The sequence below is a fragment of the Dendroctonus ponderosae genome, unplaced genomic scaffold, assembly GCF_020466585.1.
Source record: "Dendroctonus ponderosae isolate FM_Combo_2020 unplaced genomic scaffold, Dpon_F_20191213v2 Dpon_F_20191213_9, whole genome shotgun sequence".
NCBI classification, from domain to species: Eukaryota; Metazoa; Arthropoda; class Insecta; order Coleoptera; family Curculionidae; genus Dendroctonus; species Dendroctonus ponderosae.
The window spans coordinates 4,552,750-4,569,962 of NW_026019116.1; the positions used below are offsets into that span (position 1 = coordinate 4,552,750).

The following is a 17,213-nucleotide window of genomic DNA, read 5'->3' on the forward strand; positions in this document are numbered from 1 at the left end:
CTGGGACATACATGGAATGTTCATAATGGAACTCATGTATGTCCCAGGAATATGCATGTACATCACATGAATGTTCCAGGTATATTCTGGGAATATAATTTTGCTATGTGGGAAGGAGGATATCCGTTACTGCAAAAAGGGTCGATATCCGATCTTTCCCATCTGAAGATCTTTCTTGTTTTTCTAAGAAACCCTCTTGAAACAAACAATCAAAAAAATGATTAAACAAACAACCCCCCGTTACTCCTTGCCCTTCCTCTGTCCTTTCCACGCCGAAACAATCATCGACTTCCGATTTGTTGGTTTGATTGCGCGCACCCATACGGGGTACGTCGCAGCGCACCATGAACCCAAACGCCTTTCTTCGATCGACGTACGCCGATTACAAGCTGCGCGAGTTGCTTTTCCAAAATATTCTCGAAAAGCCGTTTTTCGCGATTTAAACCCGAAATGTAAATTTGAGTCAACCACAAGAGCGCATTCGGTCGTTTTGAGTGAAAAATCCTGGTCAGCAGGGCCTTTTCAACAGGAAAAACCGGTTTTCCAGTCGCACTGTGACGTTTCGAGTCAAATTGGTTGGGGGCATTGACCAGACGTACTAACTCCTTGTTGTCCGGAATTATGCAGAGTCTTCAGGAGAATTGGTTGAGTCGTAAGGGTGAGTGCAGGTTTTTGCATTTTTTTCATTGAATTCCATCATAGGATATCAAGAATTTTGGATAAAATATCTATAATCTGCGTGACTTTTCGCAATACTTTTGCACGGTTGCCAAGCCTGGTGCGAACTGTGCTTTCAATTTGGGCGCGGCAGGCAGCTGCGGTGTTGGTTTCCTGCTTATTAAATTTAATTACATTTAAATAAAGATCGACATTACTTTTATATGGTTCTGCGGTCGGGAGCGCATTTGCATGGATTGTGCCATGAAGTCGTCGGTTGACCGAAGTGTGAGGCATTTATTGCTTCCAGCTTCTGAGTAATCAGACTTACTCACTAATCAATTTCATTTGAAGCAGAAAAGTTGACGATTTTGGAGAAAAAATTGGTCTGACCTTTGGTCAAAACCTATCCCTTATTGAAATGTATCTCGACTTCTTTGGACTAGAAATACCTGCTCTTTTTTTCAAACACCCTGTATATACACCAAACGAACCAACATTCAGGAAGGAACCATTCGAAACCGATAACTGTGATTAGAGAATACTGTTATAAGCTTATTAGGAAATCATTTGCCGACGATAGTTGATATTATGTATGTGTGGTGCACATGGTGGTTCCGGTAACTGCACGTGGACGCTGCAATGTTTTCAAGCCAAACTACAATAACTGAAATCGCAACCTTGCCAACCTTCTAACAGTAAAGCGAATTGCGTCCTTGCAAGTACTGGAAGCTTGGCCTTACTTTCTTATATTTGGCACAAAGTCCGTATTGGAGGCGACGCCTCAAGTAGCACTTTAGCACATAAGTCCACGAATCGAGCGACTCGCACCGCTTCAAGTAGGTGTGCGGGCGGTGGGACACGTAGCCGAAACGTTGCGCTCCAGGCTGGATTTGGCCGAGTCCCATTTCAAAACATCGCACAGCCCCATGCAAGGGAAGCACCACATTGGACAAAGGTCTGCCTGGTACCGGGGCCGAATTTCAACTAGTTAGCTGGTTAATTATCAATTTGGTTCCACTGAAAGCACGTGGGCAGTAGACTGGAAAAAATTGGCAGATGCGTGCTGTTTAGAAGGTCGAGTTCGGTTCGGGTAATGTGTAATAAAAGGGTTTTTGTACAGCGTGTTTCAAAGCGAATGACACAAAGCCGATAGTAACCGAGTCAAAAAAATTTTTTTGCACATTTTTGTTATTGAATGTTGGAACTAAGCAACTTCTTGTGTTAAACTCAGTCTGCCCGGAGTTATTTCGGGTTCCCCAGCCGAAGTAACCAAGTGAAAAATGTTTTTTTATCCACAAAAAATCAATCTCCGACTTGGTTATTATAGACTTGATGGGACACCCTGTAGAACACGCCATAAAGCCTTCATTAGCCTAATTGGCAGTGGAACCTCCGAAAGAAATGAATTGAGTGACACAGTTAATTCACGTACTTAAACCGGTTCCAGTCCAGTTTGTCACCTATTTTGGGCGCAAAATGAGCTGAAAAGATGCACATTGATTGGTCGAGAAATCTGCATTTTTAACACGAAAAATCGGTTAAAAAGCTCAAAAGCAAACGGAATCGCCGGTTTAGGAACCAAAAACATTTCGTCTGCGTTCTGCTTGATCGATTTCATAGAACCGTGAATAATCGTCAAAGTACCTACCTGATACTGAAGACGCGAGTAATCTACGATATTTTCGGTTCAAACATTTAAAATGAGCGCATTTTTCGAGGAAATTTCAAGTTTTCTTTGAGGAATTTCAATGTTTGAGAACCATCGTCAGTTTTAGATTCTTAGCACAGCCAGTTGGGAGCAAATATTTACCATTTAGCGAGCGCAATCTCGATTATCTGCTAAGTGAATATTTGCCTTTGCTAAACGTTTGCTGCCGGTTGCTTGAACGTACCATTTCCACTTTGGCAGTGACCAATTTCACTGAGGAACCCATTTCGTTCTGGTCCCCATTTGAGTAGATTTCTGAGCCTCCTGAGCAGGAGGTTCGAATCGATCTGGTGCTCATCGTTGGGTAATCGTATTCGGCGCTTTTCGGCGTTTCGGTACCGTTTGGTAGACTAGAAATCGAAAGAACAGTTCTCGAGGGCTCAGAATGTACGATTTTGAAAAAAAAAACAAAAATAGCTTTTTAATATAAAAATTTCTCACTTATAGTTCGGATTCATGTAGTACTCGTATTGATAGTCAGCGTCGTATCCAGCATTATCCAGGCCGCTGTTTCGATCAATCGGGAGGTCGTTGTAATTTCTTATGGCACGTAGAGAGGGCGAATGAGTGAGCCCTTTGGGCTTGTAGACCGGATCGGTGATGTTCCATTTTTTTGCCACCTGCAATTGATCAAAATCACCCACTTTCAGCCAATCGAACTCGGTTAAAGCCTAAACGATCGGGTTTTTTCACCTTGCTGTGAAAAATCGCACATTAACTTAATGGATTTTCGAACAAATGATGGTATTATTACACTCATCGTGCTCATCATCAACCTTGGAAAGCTCCAATCAAGGTTTTGACGAAATGCAATTGAAAAAACCGAATTCGCCAAAGGCGCCGATGATGTTTATGCATTTACAATCGAAGAAACATCGTAAAAGGATCCGCAATGGAAGGTAGTCAAAGGATGAAACCTTGCTTAGTATATGGATAAAAATAATACAAGGATTTTCCCATAATTTCCACTAATAACCAGCGGTTTTTTCTGTATGTTAATTAATAATTCCATGAAGGTTCAGGGTACACACAAACAAGCGCGGTTCAAGGTTCCGAGGTTGTTGTAAAATGTGAAACTTAGATTTACCATTTAATCAAGATTTCTTTTAGCGGGCAAACAAACCCTTTTCCTTATCAGTAGCCGCTAACTTCTAATAATAGAGCTGATTGTCTTGAGACGCACTTTACAAAATCGTATCGGTCTCAAGGCTCATTGATAATTGGAACAAATACTTTTTTAATCCCTTTACACAGATAACAACGGTGAGGTGCTGCACAACAATAGACAATCGCTCCATTAATTACCACATTTAATTTTGTCGTCCTCCTTTAAAGGAGTTGATTGGCAATAATATTTATTGTCTGCACATGACGACCTTAAGGAAAGAAAAGCTCGTTATATAAAGCGCAATTTCACACCAAAGCGATTATGAGAGTGAAAATGTTCCCTTACCAAAGCGAGGATTTTCACCATGGATTTTGATGCAACTTCCACAAAAGACACAGAATTTAGTCTGGAAATTGTGACGCATAATTCCAGGTCAATATCCAGAATAGTTCCGTTATCAATCTAATCTCTGTCAGATATGAGAGTTATGAGGATTATTTATACAATAGTGTTTATTGGAAATGACTCGGATGATTAATACCACTTTAATTTTGATACAAGAGCAATAACAGAGGAAACTGATGAAACGTTTCGAAAATACCAGTGGTTTACATCCTCAAAAGTGTATCACTCTAGCTTGAAGGAACAACAATCTTTTGACTGAACCTCGTAGTCAAAATGATGTAGTCGGCGTGCGGTCAAGAGAGAGAATAACATGAGGTTCCCGTGGAAACCAGTCGGTTCTTGTCGCACACCACCGATTTACCAGCGCTGATTAGAAATAGCAAGGACTTAAATTTGGCATTTAATGCGATTAAATGGCGATAATTGGGTAAAATTTTCGAAGTTTTAGGCCGTCCTGGAAAATATTTTCTTTTCCGGGAAGAGAGATGGAGAAAACCTCAGCTGTCCCAGTAGCCTCATTTTATAATAACAGAGGAAGCAGATAAAGCTAGAAATCTCAAAACCGATAAATAAAGGAACTAAAAAGACTAATTTGTCCTTGTAAAAATACGATATTTGAGGAAGATTGAAGGAGCGAATCATTGGGAAAATCCAGCGGATTGCCAATCAGAGCAACAAATCGCATTAAACTAGATATTCCCTGATTAACTTGGCACTTTCTTCTGCACACGTAACGGCAGAAATTAGTAAAATCGCTTGGCGATTGGTGACAGGAAGTGCTGTACATTTCCAGCAAAATCGTGGTCAACCGAGTGCTGTAGCCCGGAAAGAAGCCGCGCGATTAGATAAAGCCAATCACTCTCTGGGCTAAAGTATTCAATGCTTCCACACAATTCTAGCTGATAAAAACCAGCAGGAATTTCATCTCGAGTGGAGAAGATGTGGTTTTTAGATGTGGCATCTAGAACCTTTCTGCTTACCGGTTGGCCGTCGCTCAATCGCGGCTCGTCCTTCTTATCCCAAGTTTCTCTCATTTTCAGCAGCAAAACCTCAAAAAAATCACTTCACATTCTCCACCACTAACTATATGTAGATCAGTTAGTTAATTAATCAACACACTAAACTTGCAAATCAACCACATTCCTTATGGTTCCTCGATGGGACTTTCCCCGTTTACTAAAGGTTGAAAGACCGTCATGTTTGAATAAAAATGTATCGAAAACGCAGGAAAATTTGCCGCCAAAGCCGCGCACTGCTGGCGTGTATTGAAGCGACCGTACGACGCACCCGATCTGGTACCTCTGGATCGACTGACTAATTGTGAAGGTGTATATTTTTGTATGAAAGCCAAGTCGCTTGGTACCCAGAGTATTCGCGTTTCTGATAACGTGACGACAATTTTATCAGCGGTTACCTTGTACACCTGTTGTAATTCGAGCGACGGCGACGTCGGCGGTGAACGCCGTGAAAGTACCTGCGTGCGTGGGCATCTTTATGCCTAGACGGGTAGTTTTTCGAGGAAAACTGTCTGTGAACTTGGTTGGTCTGTTGGGGCCTTTGCAAGTTGTTTAGAGATTGATGCAAACATCAAATTGCATTTACACTTTAAGCTGTGAAATCAACCGTCTTCAAATTATAAATTGTTTTATTTAAAAAGTTCAAAAAGTTGTTACATTTTGTAAGTTTCTGTTTGAATTTCTATTGACCGAATGTTTTTCTTTCTTTGCATGTGGCGCGATAAGCTCTCGGTAAGTGTGAATGTATGATATTCAAATTTCGCTTTCTTTATCAAAACTACTCGAATTTCATGTTATGACTAAATCGAATGTTCAATTCTCTATCCAACGATTCTGAAACCAAATTCTGTGGCTCAAATGGGGCTTGAGAACCTTCGAAAAAAGCAGCGCCTAAAAAGATTCCGTGTCTTACCATTTTTCATTTTTAATTTTATATTTTTTGTTTGGTTGGAAAAATATCGATTTCTCCGAATCTTCATGCGTGTTTTTCAATGAGCTCGTTGCTTTATTTATTTCCTTGCCATGAAAATTGTGTAAACTTAGAGATATTTTGAGAAACTATCTATATATATATAATTCTCGTGTCACAGTTTTAGTTACCATACTCCTCCGAAACGGCTTGACCAATTTTGATGAAATTTTGTATGTATATTCAGTAGGTCTGAGAATAGGTTGTTATCTATTTTTTATACCCCTAAGTGATATGGGTGCTGCCATAAACCCCTATCTTTTAATAGCTATATTAGTAATTCAAGAAATTTAAAATAAAATAATAACAAAATCTCAAGTGGGCAAACCGCCCACTCGAGATGAAAAAAAAACCCTAGGAATAATAGCAAACGTTGTATTGCCATATAAATTATTCCTAGGGTTATAATTTATATGGCAATACAAAGTTTGCCGGGTCAGCTAGTATTTTATGAAAAAACCGATGCGTTGATTATAGGCGTGGTCAATTTCAGCCCATCTCTATTCAATGTGCACTAAAAACAGAGATCCACGGACCACGGTCGGTTTGCCACTGCGATAGCGACCGTTTGCAGTTGACATGTTGACAAGCAACATACATAACCTCCCGTTTAACCGAATTCAAATGATTTAAAGTTATGTCCGTACACAATGTTGGAAACTCTAGTTTCTCTAGTGAATGTATTAAAAACGTGGTGCTTCCATATACTGTATGGCAGCTACAAGACTGGCCACTTTCTGGTTAAAAGCTTCGGCCTTGCCTTGCAGCATTTGCTTGGATTTGGGGCGCAGTGCTTCAATGTTTGCTCAATATTATGGGAGTGTTTCCTCATATTCCTGCAGGACAATGTGCAGATACTGCACCAAGGCTTTATATTTCTCTCAGATAGCCTGGACGTGGTCCTTAAAGTCATCGGCTCCCTGTGTTGCAAATTGTACATACTTTATCACTCGGTTACAACGTTGACGGTTTCAGTGTGCAGTGCAGTGATCAGTGGAATAACAGCAACCATTGCGGGCGTAGGCTATGTGATTGTATTTGTCAAAAAGCTTTTTATCCTGTTTGGTTCCGGAGTGTGGTTCCTAATCACACTGCTCCCTTTAATGATCGTCTATATTTGCAAGTTAGTTTCAGCCTTTATACAGCAGCTAGTTCAAGAAACACGCGCCATGTTTCACAGCGGACTTTCAGCCTCAAAACTCGCTATCAAGGACGGTGTTAATTTCATTGTGGATGTCCCCATTCAGTCAGCTATCGGCATAGCTGTAGGCCTCAGCTTACTCTACGTTCTATCCCAGTGCTACAGACTACTGGCCAGAAAGATTACGCGCAATGTCAGAGAATTGAGGCGATGGCGTCAACGCCCCAGGGCCTCAGTGGCGGAGCCTCTAAGGGCTCCGCAAGTGGCACCGTTGCCTTCACCCAAATCAAGACAAAGTAACTTCGACCTGGAGGCCGATAGTAAAGTTTGTGTGATTTGCCAGGAGAGGAACAAGTGTGTTTTACTGTTACCATGCAGGCATGTTTGTCTGTGCACACTGTGTACCAGAGAGTTGAAAAGCTACGGGAATATTTGCCCCATTTGCAGGAGTACCATAAATAGAACGATGAAAATATATGTGTAGGGTGGATGAGCCCGATTTTATACACTTGGATGCAAGTTTTACTAGTTTACTTAGTATTTTTTACAAAGTTCGCCATTTTATATAAAAATAATCACATTCAACTACACGTTTGTACTTTGGAGACTGATTTCGTATATACTATAGTTTTCCCATGAACAAATTGAATGTGTTTCAATTAAAACAAATAAAACCCCCAACTCATTTCAGAAGTCCCAGAATCTCCCCCTTGAGCTGGATATGATCGCTGTTCCTATCCATTTCCCTGAAACAATGCCAACGATCATTCTATCGTCTAGTAGTAAAGCGGGCCAAAAATAACACAACGAATAATATGAAAAAGACTTATATTCAAAAATCATCGGGTGGTTTTCACGAATCTACTTGCCTTTGCATAAACACTTTTAAGGTGTTCCTGGTGGTTTCGGGAAGAAAACTTTGCGTCGACAGCGTTTTCAGCGACGCCAAACACCCAGCCAAGTTCCAGGTCGGTTTAGTTTTGCGGTCTTCACCCTGGAACGAGTCAAGTTAACAACCTAAAAAAGTCTAGCGGGTGAAACCTCACTTTGATTAGTCCCAAATTGACTAGAAGACTGTTGTTGACTAATGATAGGGATTTGTGCTGTTCGGCCCACGCAAAAAGGGCCTTGTAGAGTTTTTCGCCTACTTTAGCCGCTTGTTCACCCACTGGCGGTTTGTTGTTGTCACTCAAAGCCGTTACTTTCATAATGATTGTCACGAAATCATCAAGGTCCGCTTGGCCGGCTTGCTGTAAACAGCAATGTTTATTGGTTGGAAATTCAGTTATTAATCAGGCTCACCTGGGCTGCCTCCAGGAGTAGCTGCTCCTTGTTGCTTCCCAGAGCCAGGAAGTTATTGGCATTGGGGGCCTCTAAGAATTCCTTCACTGATATACTGCTGCTCGGCACTTCCACTTCCTCAATTTCCTTGCTATCCAACGATTTTCCCCCGTCGCTGTCTTCGGATTCTGACTGAGAGCATTGCTCGTCTTCGTCAGATTCGTCCTCTGATTCGTTGTCTTCTAAGGAGCCCAGAGCCGCAAGTTGCCCTGTGGAACAAAAGCCGCATTACGTTGTCCTTCAGGTGCTAGTTGGGTATTTGTTTACCAAAGTCCTCCAGTCGCTCCTTGATGTACTCGGAACCCTCAAACCCGAACTGGTTGCCGTTGAGGTAAAGTTGCTTTAAATGTGCTTTGTCCGCCATGGCGTCCACCAAAGCCATCCCACCTGCGGCCTTAATTTCGTTGCAGTCCAAGATAAGCTCTTCTAGGTTCTGATGGCCCTCCTTCAGCCCTGTGTTTTAAATTAAATTAATCCCCGTTGCCTTCACACTTCTTTTGGGTACCTTTGGCAATCGATAGGGCGCCTTCGGTCTTCAGCAGGCAGTCTCCAAAGTTAATCGACTTCAAATTCTGCAGACTGGGCAAGATGCTGGCAATCGCTTGCGCTCCCTTAACTGTGATTGTGTTATCGTTCAGGTTCAGGATTTTCAGGTTTTTGTTGTGGGAAAATGCTTGCGAAAGGGCTGTGATGCCTGCATGGTAAATGCCATTCTGGGGCATGGCGACTTCCTCCAGAGTAGTCAGCATCTTCAATAATATTATTCGATTTAGCTACGTTCAAATTTGGTTAAAAACACTTACCTGGAAAACAGCTGCCAATGCCTTCGCCCCATCGTTTTCCAGTCGATTTCGCCCGGCAATGAATACTTTCAAAGCCAAGGGCTTGCCCTGGGCCTTGCTGCTGTTGTAGCAGTCTGTAAGGGCGGCTGCCAGCAGCTTTCCCCCGGTTATGCCTTGATAACGCTGCTAATTAGCCCCTGGATACTTCTTTTATTTCATTACAGTTTCATTACCTAAACCATTGTTGTTCAGTCTCAGCGTCTCCAGGGCGTAGCAGGAGGGGCTTCGCAGTAAAAAGGCCAATCCCTGCACCCCAATAGGGCCAAAGGCGTTGTCGCTCAAGTCCAGCTCCGTTAAACGGGCGCCTGCCTCCACTAAACCGGCACCTAAGAATTCCTGCAATTAAGCACACAGAGTGATAAAACTGTAGGTCCAAAGCTTGTAGTTATCACCAGCGCTTTGGGTATTTCGTCCTTCATTCGGCCTGTAAACATGTCTTTCCATAGCGCTCTTTTGAACTCCGGATGCTTCTCCAGAGACTTGGCAATGCCCTTAGCGGCATCCACACCAAGAGTGTTACCTTCAAGGTTTAAACACTTCAGGGAGGTGCATTTGTCGATTTCCTCTATAACTGGCTTCGCTGCAAATGGAAGGTTTTGGCCCTCAATAGAAAAAAGGCGGAAAAAAGCATTTACCATCATCTTCAGAGTTGAGTTTCAACGATTGCCCGGCAAACGACACAGTTTCCGTGGAGGCTTCGATGGTAGACAGAGCCCCGACTAGGGACTTTAAGTTAAAATCAACTGTGCTCATTTTGAAACAGTTTTTTTAATTTGAAAGACACTTTAAAGGGATGTTTAGGCTGCTTTAGAACAGAACCTCAAACCACTGACAACTTCAACATATAGTTTGGGTTAGTTTGAGTGTCTCTCTCTTTCTTTTGAGCCATTATCGCTATTTACAAAACAAGCTTTATATAATTAACTCTCAATTAAATTCGGTTAACGAAGAGATTGTGTTGAAAGTCGGCAACCGATTTGCCTAATCGCGACCCACGAATTGTTTACGACCGTCCGAAAGTTGATAAAACCGTGTGTTCCCAACCGATTCGAGTGCGTCGAATAAACCGATAAAAGCGGGGCTAGTTTTTGGATAATACGTCGTGCAAAATGTCTGTGGTTGCACGTGCTCTGTGTAGTTCATCGAGAAGGTTTTTGCAAGGCCCGCATGCAATCCAGAAAAAGGCCAATTGCAGATCTATCCAGACCACTTTGCAGGTCTACGCAGGTAGGGCCTTGATTGCTGCTAATTAATCCTGAATGAGCAAGTTTTGCCCTTCCAGACAGGCTTTTTACGGAAAAGCACGAATGGGTGCTAGTGGATGGTAAAGTTGGAACTATCGGGATTTCCGATTATGCCCAGGTGAGCGCTTGAGGTGGTTCTAAGTAGTTAATGTTAAAAATTTGGTATTTAGGAAGCTCTGGGCGACGTGGTTTACGCCCAACTGCCAGACGTGGGCACTGAATTGAAGCAGAAAGGTAACACAAGCCTCACACATTGCAATTGTCGTTTATTCTTAAAATTAGTCTTTTCCAGATGAATGTGGCGCACTGGAGAGCGTGAAGGCGGCCAGCGAGATCTACAGCCCAGTCAGCGGTAAAGTGCTGGAGAAAAACGAGGCTGTAGAAGAGACGCCGTCCTTAATCAACTCGTCATGTTACGATAAAGGTAGCGCAATAATTTTCCCATCCCATCATCAGTTTGACCCCCGCAACTTTTCGGCTCGCGTAAACAACGGTTGTTTTCAGGCTGGCTGTTCAAGCTGGAATTGAGCAACGACTCGGAACTGCAGGACTTGATGAACGAATCCAAATACAAGGAGTACCTCAAAACGCAAGAGAGTCACTGAGGTTCAGCCCGATAGAGAAATGCTAAACTTTGCTGTCTTGATTTAAGTCGAATAAATTAAGTTATTGTGTGAGGCGTGCTGATTAGCTGCAGGTTATCGCGGCTTGCCCTCCGCTTATCTATAGGGCGGCGCCGAACCACAATTAACTAGGACTGAAAATTATTTTCGCTGCAGTCTCCCCTCAGCTCGTCCATATTTATCTTACTTATACTTAATGATGAAAATGTTCATGCTAAAGGAAAAAAATCGCTTAGAAATACCACACTTACGCACTAAATTACAGTGTGTTAAAATTTTATAATTAATGTAATTTTGGAGACCCACCAAAAAAAGTATTTTTTTCTCTGTCTGTCCCATTCTACAACAGCGTTCTTTCTGGCGCGCACGCAAACCACCAGATGCCGCTCGCATCAGTCATTAACTCTGACATAATCAGCGTTCCATCTCGCTCTGTCCACCGCAAATTCGGCCATTAAACAAAGAGAGCCACATATAACAAAACGTGTGGCCAATATTAAAAACATCTGATTAAAATTTGTAAATAAGGCTGCAAACGGGAGTTTTAAAAGTGCATTTTCCGCCGGATTTCGATTGTTTTGAGTGCAAAATTGCGCTCTAAGAGTGCGGGCGTTATTTGGGTCGTTACTGTTGGTGTGTTGTGTGTCGAATCGATAAAACGTCCACTCCTAGCCCATGACCAACTTATAGACAGTCTGACCGGTGGTCAATAGGAGCAAATCAGTGTCCTTTCCGACAGGACAATGGACAAAGAAGGCAGTTCCAAGGAACACGAGGATTTGGAGGAGGACAAGCCGCTGAAGAAAGCCAGATTCATGTGGGAGGTTAAGGGCAAGGGCTATCTGAAACAGGGCTCGGATAGTGGGCCTTTGGTGGCAGTTGCCAGTGTTACGGATACTCCCAGCAGCTCTTCGAGGGACAGACTCCCAGCCAGTGGTAGTGCTTCAGGTCTAATACGATTCTATTCCATTCTGCTCTGCTCAGTTTCAGGGGCAAGCACTCCTGCCAATGCTTCCTGTTGCACTCAAGCTCTGCTGGCTGAAGCTCAGGCAATTATCGACGAGTACAGTTCGGATGAGGAGGAAAACAGTGCCCCATCTCGTTCAGTTTCTCCTCGTCATCCACTCGATCAAAATGGCAGAAAACAAGACTATTTCCTGCAGTAAGGGAGAAGATCACGACAATGGCAGTCTTCTATTGGTTTGTTGCAGGAAATGGCAGGCCCGGCAGATTGCTAGAGGGTTTGTGGACAACACAATCAACAGCATGTTGGAGACTTGGGAAAATCGGCCCTTTGACGCCTCCAATTTCGTCGATGAATGCGAAAATGAGGGACAAGTTTCGCTGGTAAGGGTTTTCCTATCCCCTATACTTAGTTATTAAGGATATTTGCGTCATTGCTCTCCTCCAGGTGGAAGATGACGCCATTCTAATGGCCATTCAGTCCCATGGGTTGCAGTCAAGTTGGTCAAACACCAACAACTCCTTTAACGTCTCCAACCTGAACTCCAATTCCAACTCCAGCTTCAACTCCAATATTTCCATAGCTGGAAGCAGTAGGAGCGAGTCGCTGACCGACACCAATGGTAGTCTCTCAGTGGGATTTGCAGACCTTTGATTGAACCGATGTGTTTTGCAGTATCAGTCCTACAAGAGTCGTCTGTGGAGAATCGGGAAAATCTGCAGAAAGAACAGGAAATTCAGTCGTCAGGGACTCAATCCCCCAACGCGAGCGTATATGATCAGGAAATGAAGGATCCCATGGACTTCCTAAATGCGGCCGTATCAGTGGCTATTCAGAAAAAAGGCCTCACGTATGCATAACTCCAGCAATCAGTATTATTATATTCTATACAGACATGTTTCGCAAAACTCTATGTTCTGTTTGTATTTGTGTATGTATGTTTTTGTAATATTTCCTAATTTCTACAAAGAATTTATGTTATTATTAATAGATTTTTAAATAAAAATGTTGTGTGATTTTTATTTTTGAAAAAGGAAATAACTGCTTGACTTGTGCGTGGCCCTCCAAGCTTCAGGTTCTCAGCCCGTCCTACTCTTTTGTTGCCGACAAGACAGAGACAGAACAGAGTAGGGAAAATGTGACATGTCATTGTTTATAAACAACCACCTGTCAGGCAGCTTGAAAACGATTTAAACAATTCTTTTATCGGAACACTTTAAAAAATTGGACTTTGCTTTCAATCTTTGAACGATAATCGTATGTCAATTCTCTTTTCAAACGCTTCGAGTTCCATTGCTTGGCAGCAGGTTATTTTTCACCTTTCAAGTGTCCTTGTGCTAGGTTTCCCTCGGGCTTGCCGTTTGCAGTCAGTTATTTTCAGTTGCAAGTATGGCAGTGGCGGCTGTGTCTCCTGATCTAGTGGACCAGCTGCGAAGCGCTTTTCTGGCAGAAGTGGCTGATAAGGGCCAGGATGGTAAGCTGCCAAGTGGCAAAGGCCCCATTATCTAACCATGTGCGCTTACAGCCGTCAATCCTAAAGACTACGAAAGGGTGAAAGCAGACAATCACTGGCTGCAAAGGTTCCTCGCACACAACGATTGCAACGTTTCTCAAACCCTCAAAATGATGTGGACCTCACTGACTTGGAGGAAGGAGTTTAAAGTGAATGGTATGCCCCCTAATCACCTTGACAGGCACTGTTTCGAACGCCTGGTTTGTCTCAACAGAAATCAACGAAGACAACATCAGAATGGACTTGATTATAAAAGGGGCCTTCTTCCCACATGGCAAGGACATAGATGGCAAGCAAATGCTCGTGTTTAAGTGCAAGATGCACACAAAAGGCTCAGTGGACATGGACGAAGTGAAACGATGCGTCGTCTACTGGTTTGAGCGAGTCGAAAGGTTTGGCTGCGATGGTTGAAAGGTTGAATGATTGAAAGCACGTAAATATTTCCCAGGATGACCAAGGGCGACATTATCAGCATCTTCTTCGACATGGAGGGCTGCGGCTTAGGGAACATGGACATGGAGCTGATCAAGTACCTGATTGGACTCTTCAAGGAATACTACCCGTTCTTCCTGAACTACATCATCATCTACGAAATGGCGTGGATACTGAGCGGTAATTCTTTCAAAATCACCCGGGCCGCAATCTGAACTAACCGTTGCAGCTGCGTTCAAAATTGTCAAGACCTGGCTGCCCGAAAAGGCCATAGAAAAGCTGAAAACCGTGTCCAAAAAGGATGTTCAGAACTTCGTGCCCAAGAGCGAAGCGCTGCAAAGCTGGGGCGGCGACAGCAACTACGTGTTCACTTTCGTACCGGAAAAAGGCCCTCCTGAGCCGGCCGAGCCAAAGAATTCTGGACGAAAGGTCAGCTAACTCAGCTACTTTTAAACCAGACCTTGTAGCTGATTGCCACGTAGGCGCACAGCAAACAGCCGCAGGATCTTCGCGTGTAATCGATACATTTGTCTTGCAGGTTCATTTCGTGGTTGGAAATTCGATGCCGGATCAAGCCCCACATTCCGACCATGAAGAGGGTAGGTGTTCGCAACCCTTAAGGCCACCCTGATTGGTAAATTTGCTTTTAGATGGTCCTCTTAAGGTCAACCCGGACGGCATTATCACATTTGCTAGAGAAGGTCGCGACCTGGTCAGTTCACTGGAGTTGCACAATACGGATGCTTCCACTCAAATCACTTTCAAGGTACCTATAGTTTGTCGCAAGCTTTTTGCTATTTTCTTCCCATCATTGGTTAGGGTGATGAAGTTTGGAATGAATAAATAATTTAGCGACATTTTTGAATCAATGTTCCAGTTGAAAACAACATCGCCCGAAAAATTCCGCGTGAAACCCAGTACAGGATGTCTGAAGCCTGGGGGCAAAGAGACCGTAACAGTGACCGTAATGCCTGGCTATCAATTGGGGGCCATGTCCAAAGACAAGTTCCTTCTAATGAGCACCGCGCTGGAGGAGAAGCAGGCCGAAGGCCTGGACCTCACCGAGTTTTGGAAGGTTTGCACTAAAACCGAATGTGGTCCAAACTGCCATTGTCTCTTCAATTTGCAGGATTTTTCGCATGATTCGAGCGGCCGCAAAGTGTACCGCAACCGACTGCGGTGCGTGCAAAGCGGCGAAGTAACCCGCAACGGCAACGTATGGTTAAAAACCGAAGCTAGTGAGCCGAAGCTGGACAAACTGACCGCCGCCCTGTCGCAAATCGGCGACATTCAAGCGAAATTGAATCGGTTCCAGTACATCCTGGTCGGCCAGAGCGTGCTGATTTTGGTCTTAGGTAAGCAACCCTTTGCAGCTTTTTAGGCGAATAAACCCCGTCTTTAGCTCTAGTGTTGCTATACGCCCTGCGGGCAGTTCCCAGCGAAATCGACTACTGCATGAACCCCAGCCGACCCGATCAGTAACTAACCGCAGCAGAGCCACGAATTGAGTTCAGTTTCACTCAGCGATTGTTTGTGTCGCTCGTCGGCAAGTGTTTGTATGTGGGGTGCTTAATATTTCTCTAAACTAGGCTTAGAACGTGATCGCATTCCGGCTCTGCAAGTTAAATTCGCGAAAATACCACAAGCTTTTCAATATGCTCACCCTCTAGTCTGCAGCTGCTCTATGGGCCCCATAAGTAAATACCAGCGGAGCACCAACTTTTTTCAAATCTTCACTTTGGCAGTTGTCACATAAAGTGCTGCTAATCCATCACTGCCATCCACCATTTATCACTAGAAAGGCACCAACTATGACGTCATCCGGCGACTGTTAAAGCTGTGGTATTTTTCATTTCATAGGGTGTGTACATTTGTAAATTATTCAGGCGGTGGGAATTTCAAACTTCGTGGTGGAGTTTGTACAAATCAATGTTAACACGAAAATCCTCCTCTTGCTCTTACTAATTTTCAGTCGTTGCATTGTACTATTTAGATGTATAGAACTGTAATATACTAGGCGTTAAATAGAAATATTTTCATTGTAAAAATATTGAACTTTTGTACAATATACAGTTTATTAATTACAGCTTAGTATATATTTACAAAACAATGCATTATCAAAAAAAAACGGGTGTACAAAGAAGGGAAAAAAGCGATTTCATCATTTTCAATCCATTTCTGCTAGCAAATCCAGGGCGTCTCGTTGCTGATCGTCTTCCTCGTCCTCCTGGAAGAAACAAAAGAACCGTGGTACCAAAAAAGGGTAGTGAGCGACTCGTCTTACATCAAATCCAAAGCAGTTTTGCATGTCCGATTCTGTGCTGGGCAGGATTGGCTTCTTATCTTCTTCGTCGTCCTCATCTTCTAGGTCTTCGCTTTTAGCCAATCGCCGCGCAGACTGAAGCGCCTTGATCACCTCTTCGTCCAATCCTGCAAGCGCATTCTTGAAAACCAGCCAACAAACTAAAAGCCGGCGTTGCTTACCTTCATTTTCAATCACACCGTCCATGCCCACAATGCCCCCTCCGGACTCGTTGCCAGGCCCCATCATAGCTTGTTCTTCCCCATCAGCCAATTGAATCACTTCCAACACCACATACTGTTGGCCATCCGAACCCTCTACAGCCATCATATCGATCTCTTCCTCCTCATCGGAACCCAGACCAGGCCCGAGCACTTCCACCTAGCGCGTGAAAAACATGAAAAACTGCGGGTAACAGCAGAAAAACGAAACTCACCTGCTGCCCATCGATCATTTGGATCTTCTTTTGTCTGCCCAGTTTCAGTTCCAGTTGCTTCCGCTGCACCAGCGGATCAGGATCATGCGCTGCCATGTGTCTTATTAAATTGCCTAGTAGGAACAGATTTTTGTATTTTGTGTATTACAAAAACAGAACTTTTCGGGCTTGATGATGACTCAAAATCAAAACGTTTTCGACGTAAAAATTGACTATTTTCTGCAAACTTTTGGGTTTATGAACGTAGTTTTGTTTGGTCGCATCAAGAAACAGCAGAAGAAAACTGTCTCGATCTTAAAGCTATTGAGGAAAGTCGGGGGAAGGGGGGGTATGTAGTAAATATACATACATACATATATATATATAAACATAGTATAAAAAATACTCTGGTCTTCTGTTGTTTATGAAATTAGAAAAATGATCGTCGTTTTGTGCAAGGGTGGCGCAAGATTATTGCAAAATTTCATGTTTTCCTTCCCGTTTTGCATGTTTCTCGGAAGCAAAATGA

The 17,213-nt window shown here is 43.3% G+C and overlaps 7 protein-coding genes across 12 annotated transcripts in view; 4 read left to right on the forward strand and 3 right to left on the reverse strand.

Moving 5' to 3' along the window:
* Positions 1–5,274, reverse strand: part of LOC109541811 (sodium- and chloride-dependent neutral and basic amino acid transporter B(0+)) — an 11,550-nt gene extending 6,276 nt beyond the window's left edge. Inside the window, exons 1-3 of one of the 3 annotated variants that reach the window (XM_019910783.2) lie at positions 4,862–5,274; positions 2,810–2,988; positions 2,553–2,718 (exon numbers count right to left, since the gene is read on the reverse strand). In XM_019910783.2, the coding sequence (XP_019766342.1) occupies positions 2,553–2,718; positions 2,810–2,988; positions 4,862–4,915 (399 nt within the window). In that variant the 5' untranslated portion in view covers positions 4,916–5,274. Of the gene's footprint in view, positions 1–1,400; positions 1,666–2,552; positions 2,719–2,809; positions 2,989–3,821; positions 3,948–4,861 lie in introns of those variants that run through there. The other 2 variants (XM_048669890.1, XM_019910784.2) reach the window with 2 other exon arrangements.
* Positions 5,275–6,309: 1,035 nt separating this feature from the next.
* Positions 6,310–7,652, forward strand: LOC109541831. Its single transcript, XM_019910818.2, has one exon. It carries the CDS (start codon positions 6,518–6,520, stop codon positions 7,490–7,492), a length of 975 nt encoding a protein of 324 aa, XP_019766377.1. The 5' UTR covers positions 6,310–6,517; the 3' UTR covers positions 7,493–7,652.
* On the reverse strand, positions 7,525–10,027 carry LOC109541830 (ran GTPase-activating protein 1). Its single transcript, XM_019910817.1, has 10 exons — positions 9,827–10,027; positions 9,584–9,771; positions 9,365–9,527; positions 9,153–9,304; positions 8,855–9,098; positions 8,617–8,802; positions 8,311–8,558; positions 8,055–8,258; positions 7,878–8,002; positions 7,525–7,754 (listed from the first exon to the last, which is right to left on the reverse strand). The coding sequence occupies exons 1-10, from the start codon at positions 9,942–9,944 to the stop codon at positions 7,691–7,693; spliced, it is 1,692 nt and encodes a 563-aa protein (XP_019766376.1). The 5' UTR covers positions 9,945–10,027; the 3' UTR covers positions 7,525–7,690.
* A 3-nt stretch (positions 10,028–10,030) lies between these two features.
* On the forward strand, positions 10,031–11,112 carry LOC109541833 (glycine cleavage system H protein, mitochondrial). Its single transcript, XM_019910821.2, has 5 exons — positions 10,031–10,418; positions 10,474–10,553; positions 10,606–10,669; positions 10,728–10,859; positions 10,940–11,112. The coding sequence occupies exons 1-5, from the start codon at positions 10,301–10,303 to the stop codon at positions 11,038–11,040; spliced, it is 495 nt and encodes a 164-aa protein (XP_019766380.1). The 5' UTR covers positions 10,031–10,300; the 3' UTR covers positions 11,041–11,112.
* A 394-nt stretch (positions 11,113–11,506) lies between these two features.
* LOC109541832 lies at positions 11,507–13,028 on the forward strand. 2 transcript variants are annotated; one of them, XM_048669896.1, is made up of 5 exons: positions 11,507–11,991; positions 12,043–12,220; positions 12,270–12,405; positions 12,470–12,644; positions 12,698–13,028. In XM_048669896.1, exons 1-5 carry the CDS (start codon positions 11,802–11,804, stop codon positions 12,880–12,882), a joined length of 864 nt encoding a protein of 287 aa, XP_048525853.1. In that variant the 5' UTR covers positions 11,507–11,801; the 3' UTR covers positions 12,883–13,028. The 2 variants fall into 2 exon arrangements, with proteins under 2 accessions (XP_048525853.1, XP_019766379.1); XM_019910820.2 differs by having other exon boundaries at positions 11,510–11,994.
* Positions 13,029–13,166: 138 nt separating this feature from the next.
* Positions 13,167–16,051, forward strand: LOC109541824 (motile sperm domain-containing protein 2). The gene is made up of 10 exons (XM_019910802.2): positions 13,167–13,496; positions 13,548–13,691; positions 13,750–13,927; positions 13,984–14,147; positions 14,197–14,396; positions 14,506–14,566; positions 14,618–14,733; positions 14,845–15,042; positions 15,097–15,322; positions 15,370–16,051. The coding sequence occupies exons 1-10, from the start codon at positions 13,412–13,414 to the stop codon at positions 15,447–15,449; spliced, it is 1,452 nt and encodes a 483-aa protein (XP_019766361.1). The 5' UTR covers positions 13,167–13,411; the 3' UTR covers positions 15,450–16,051.
* Positions 16,026–17,213, reverse strand: part of LOC109541821 (transcriptional repressor CTCF) — a 5,919-nt gene continuing 4,731 nt past the window's right edge. For all 3 annotated transcript variants that reach the window (XM_019910801.2, XM_019910798.2, XM_019910800.2), the window contains exons 10-13: positions 16,706–16,818; positions 16,452–16,650; positions 16,252–16,397; positions 16,026–16,194 (exon numbers count right to left, since the gene is read on the reverse strand). In XM_019910801.2, the coding sequence (XP_019766360.1) occupies positions 16,135–16,194; positions 16,252–16,397; positions 16,452–16,650; positions 16,706–16,818 (518 nt within the window). In that variant the 3' untranslated portion in view covers positions 16,026–16,134. The remainder of the gene's footprint in view (positions 16,195–16,251; positions 16,398–16,451; positions 16,651–16,705; positions 16,819–17,213) is intronic.

Excerpts from the sequence above, each read along its gene's own strand:
- LOC109541831 (XM_019910818.2), top strand. The coding sequence starts at position 6,518 with ATGTTGGAAACTCTAGTTTCTCTAGTGAATGTATTAAAAACGTGGTGC.
- LOC109541830 (XM_019910817.1), bottom strand. The coding sequence starts at position 9,944 with ATGAGCACAGTTGATTTTAACTTAAAGTCCCTAGTCGGGGCTCTGTCT. Across the intron at positions 9,099-9,152 it reads CATTGGCAGCTGTTTTCCAG|ATGCTGACTACTCTGGAGGA; the intron begins GTAAGTGTTTTT and ends ATATTATTGAAG. Across the intron at positions 8,559-8,616 it reads GGAGCGACTGGAGGACTTTG|GGCAACTTGCGGCTCTGGGC; the intron begins GTAAACAAATAC and ends TTTGTTCCACAG.
- LOC109541833 (XM_019910821.2), top strand. The coding sequence starts at position 10,301 with ATGTCTGTGGTTGCACGTGCTCTGTGTAGTTCATCGAGAAGGTTTTTG. Across the intron at positions 10,419-10,473 it reads CACTTTGCAGGTCTACGCAG|ACAGGCTTTTTACGGAAAAG; the intron begins GTAGGGCCTTGA and ends TTGCCCTTCCAG. Across the intron at positions 10,554-10,605 it reads GGATTTCCGATTATGCCCAG|GAAGCTCTGGGCGACGTGGT; the intron begins GTGAGCGCTTGA and ends TTTGGTATTTAG.
- LOC109541832 (XM_019910820.2), top strand. The coding sequence starts at position 11,802 with ATGGACAAAGAAGGCAGTTCCAAGGAACACGAGGATTTGGAGGAGGAC. Across the intron at positions 11,995-12,042 it reads GGACAGACTCCCAGCCAGTG|TTTCAGGGGCAAGCACTCCT; the intron begins GTAGTGCTTCAG and ends TGCTCTGCTCAG. Across the intron at positions 12,221-12,269 it reads AAACAAGACTATTTCCTGCA|GAAATGGCAGGCCCGGCAGA; the intron begins GTAAGGGAGAAG and ends GGTTTGTTGCAG.
- LOC109541824 (XM_019910802.2), top strand. The coding sequence starts at position 13,412 with ATGGCAGTGGCGGCTGTGTCTCCTGATCTAGTGGACCAGCTGCGAAGC. Across the intron at positions 14,148-14,196 it reads AATGGCGTGGATACTGAGCG|CTGCGTTCAAAATTGTCAAG; the intron begins GTAATTCTTTCA and ends TAACCGTTGCAG. Across the intron at positions 14,397-14,505 it reads CAAAGAATTCTGGACGAAAG|GTTCATTTCGTGGTTGGAAA; the intron begins GTCAGCTAACTC and ends TTTGTCTTGCAG.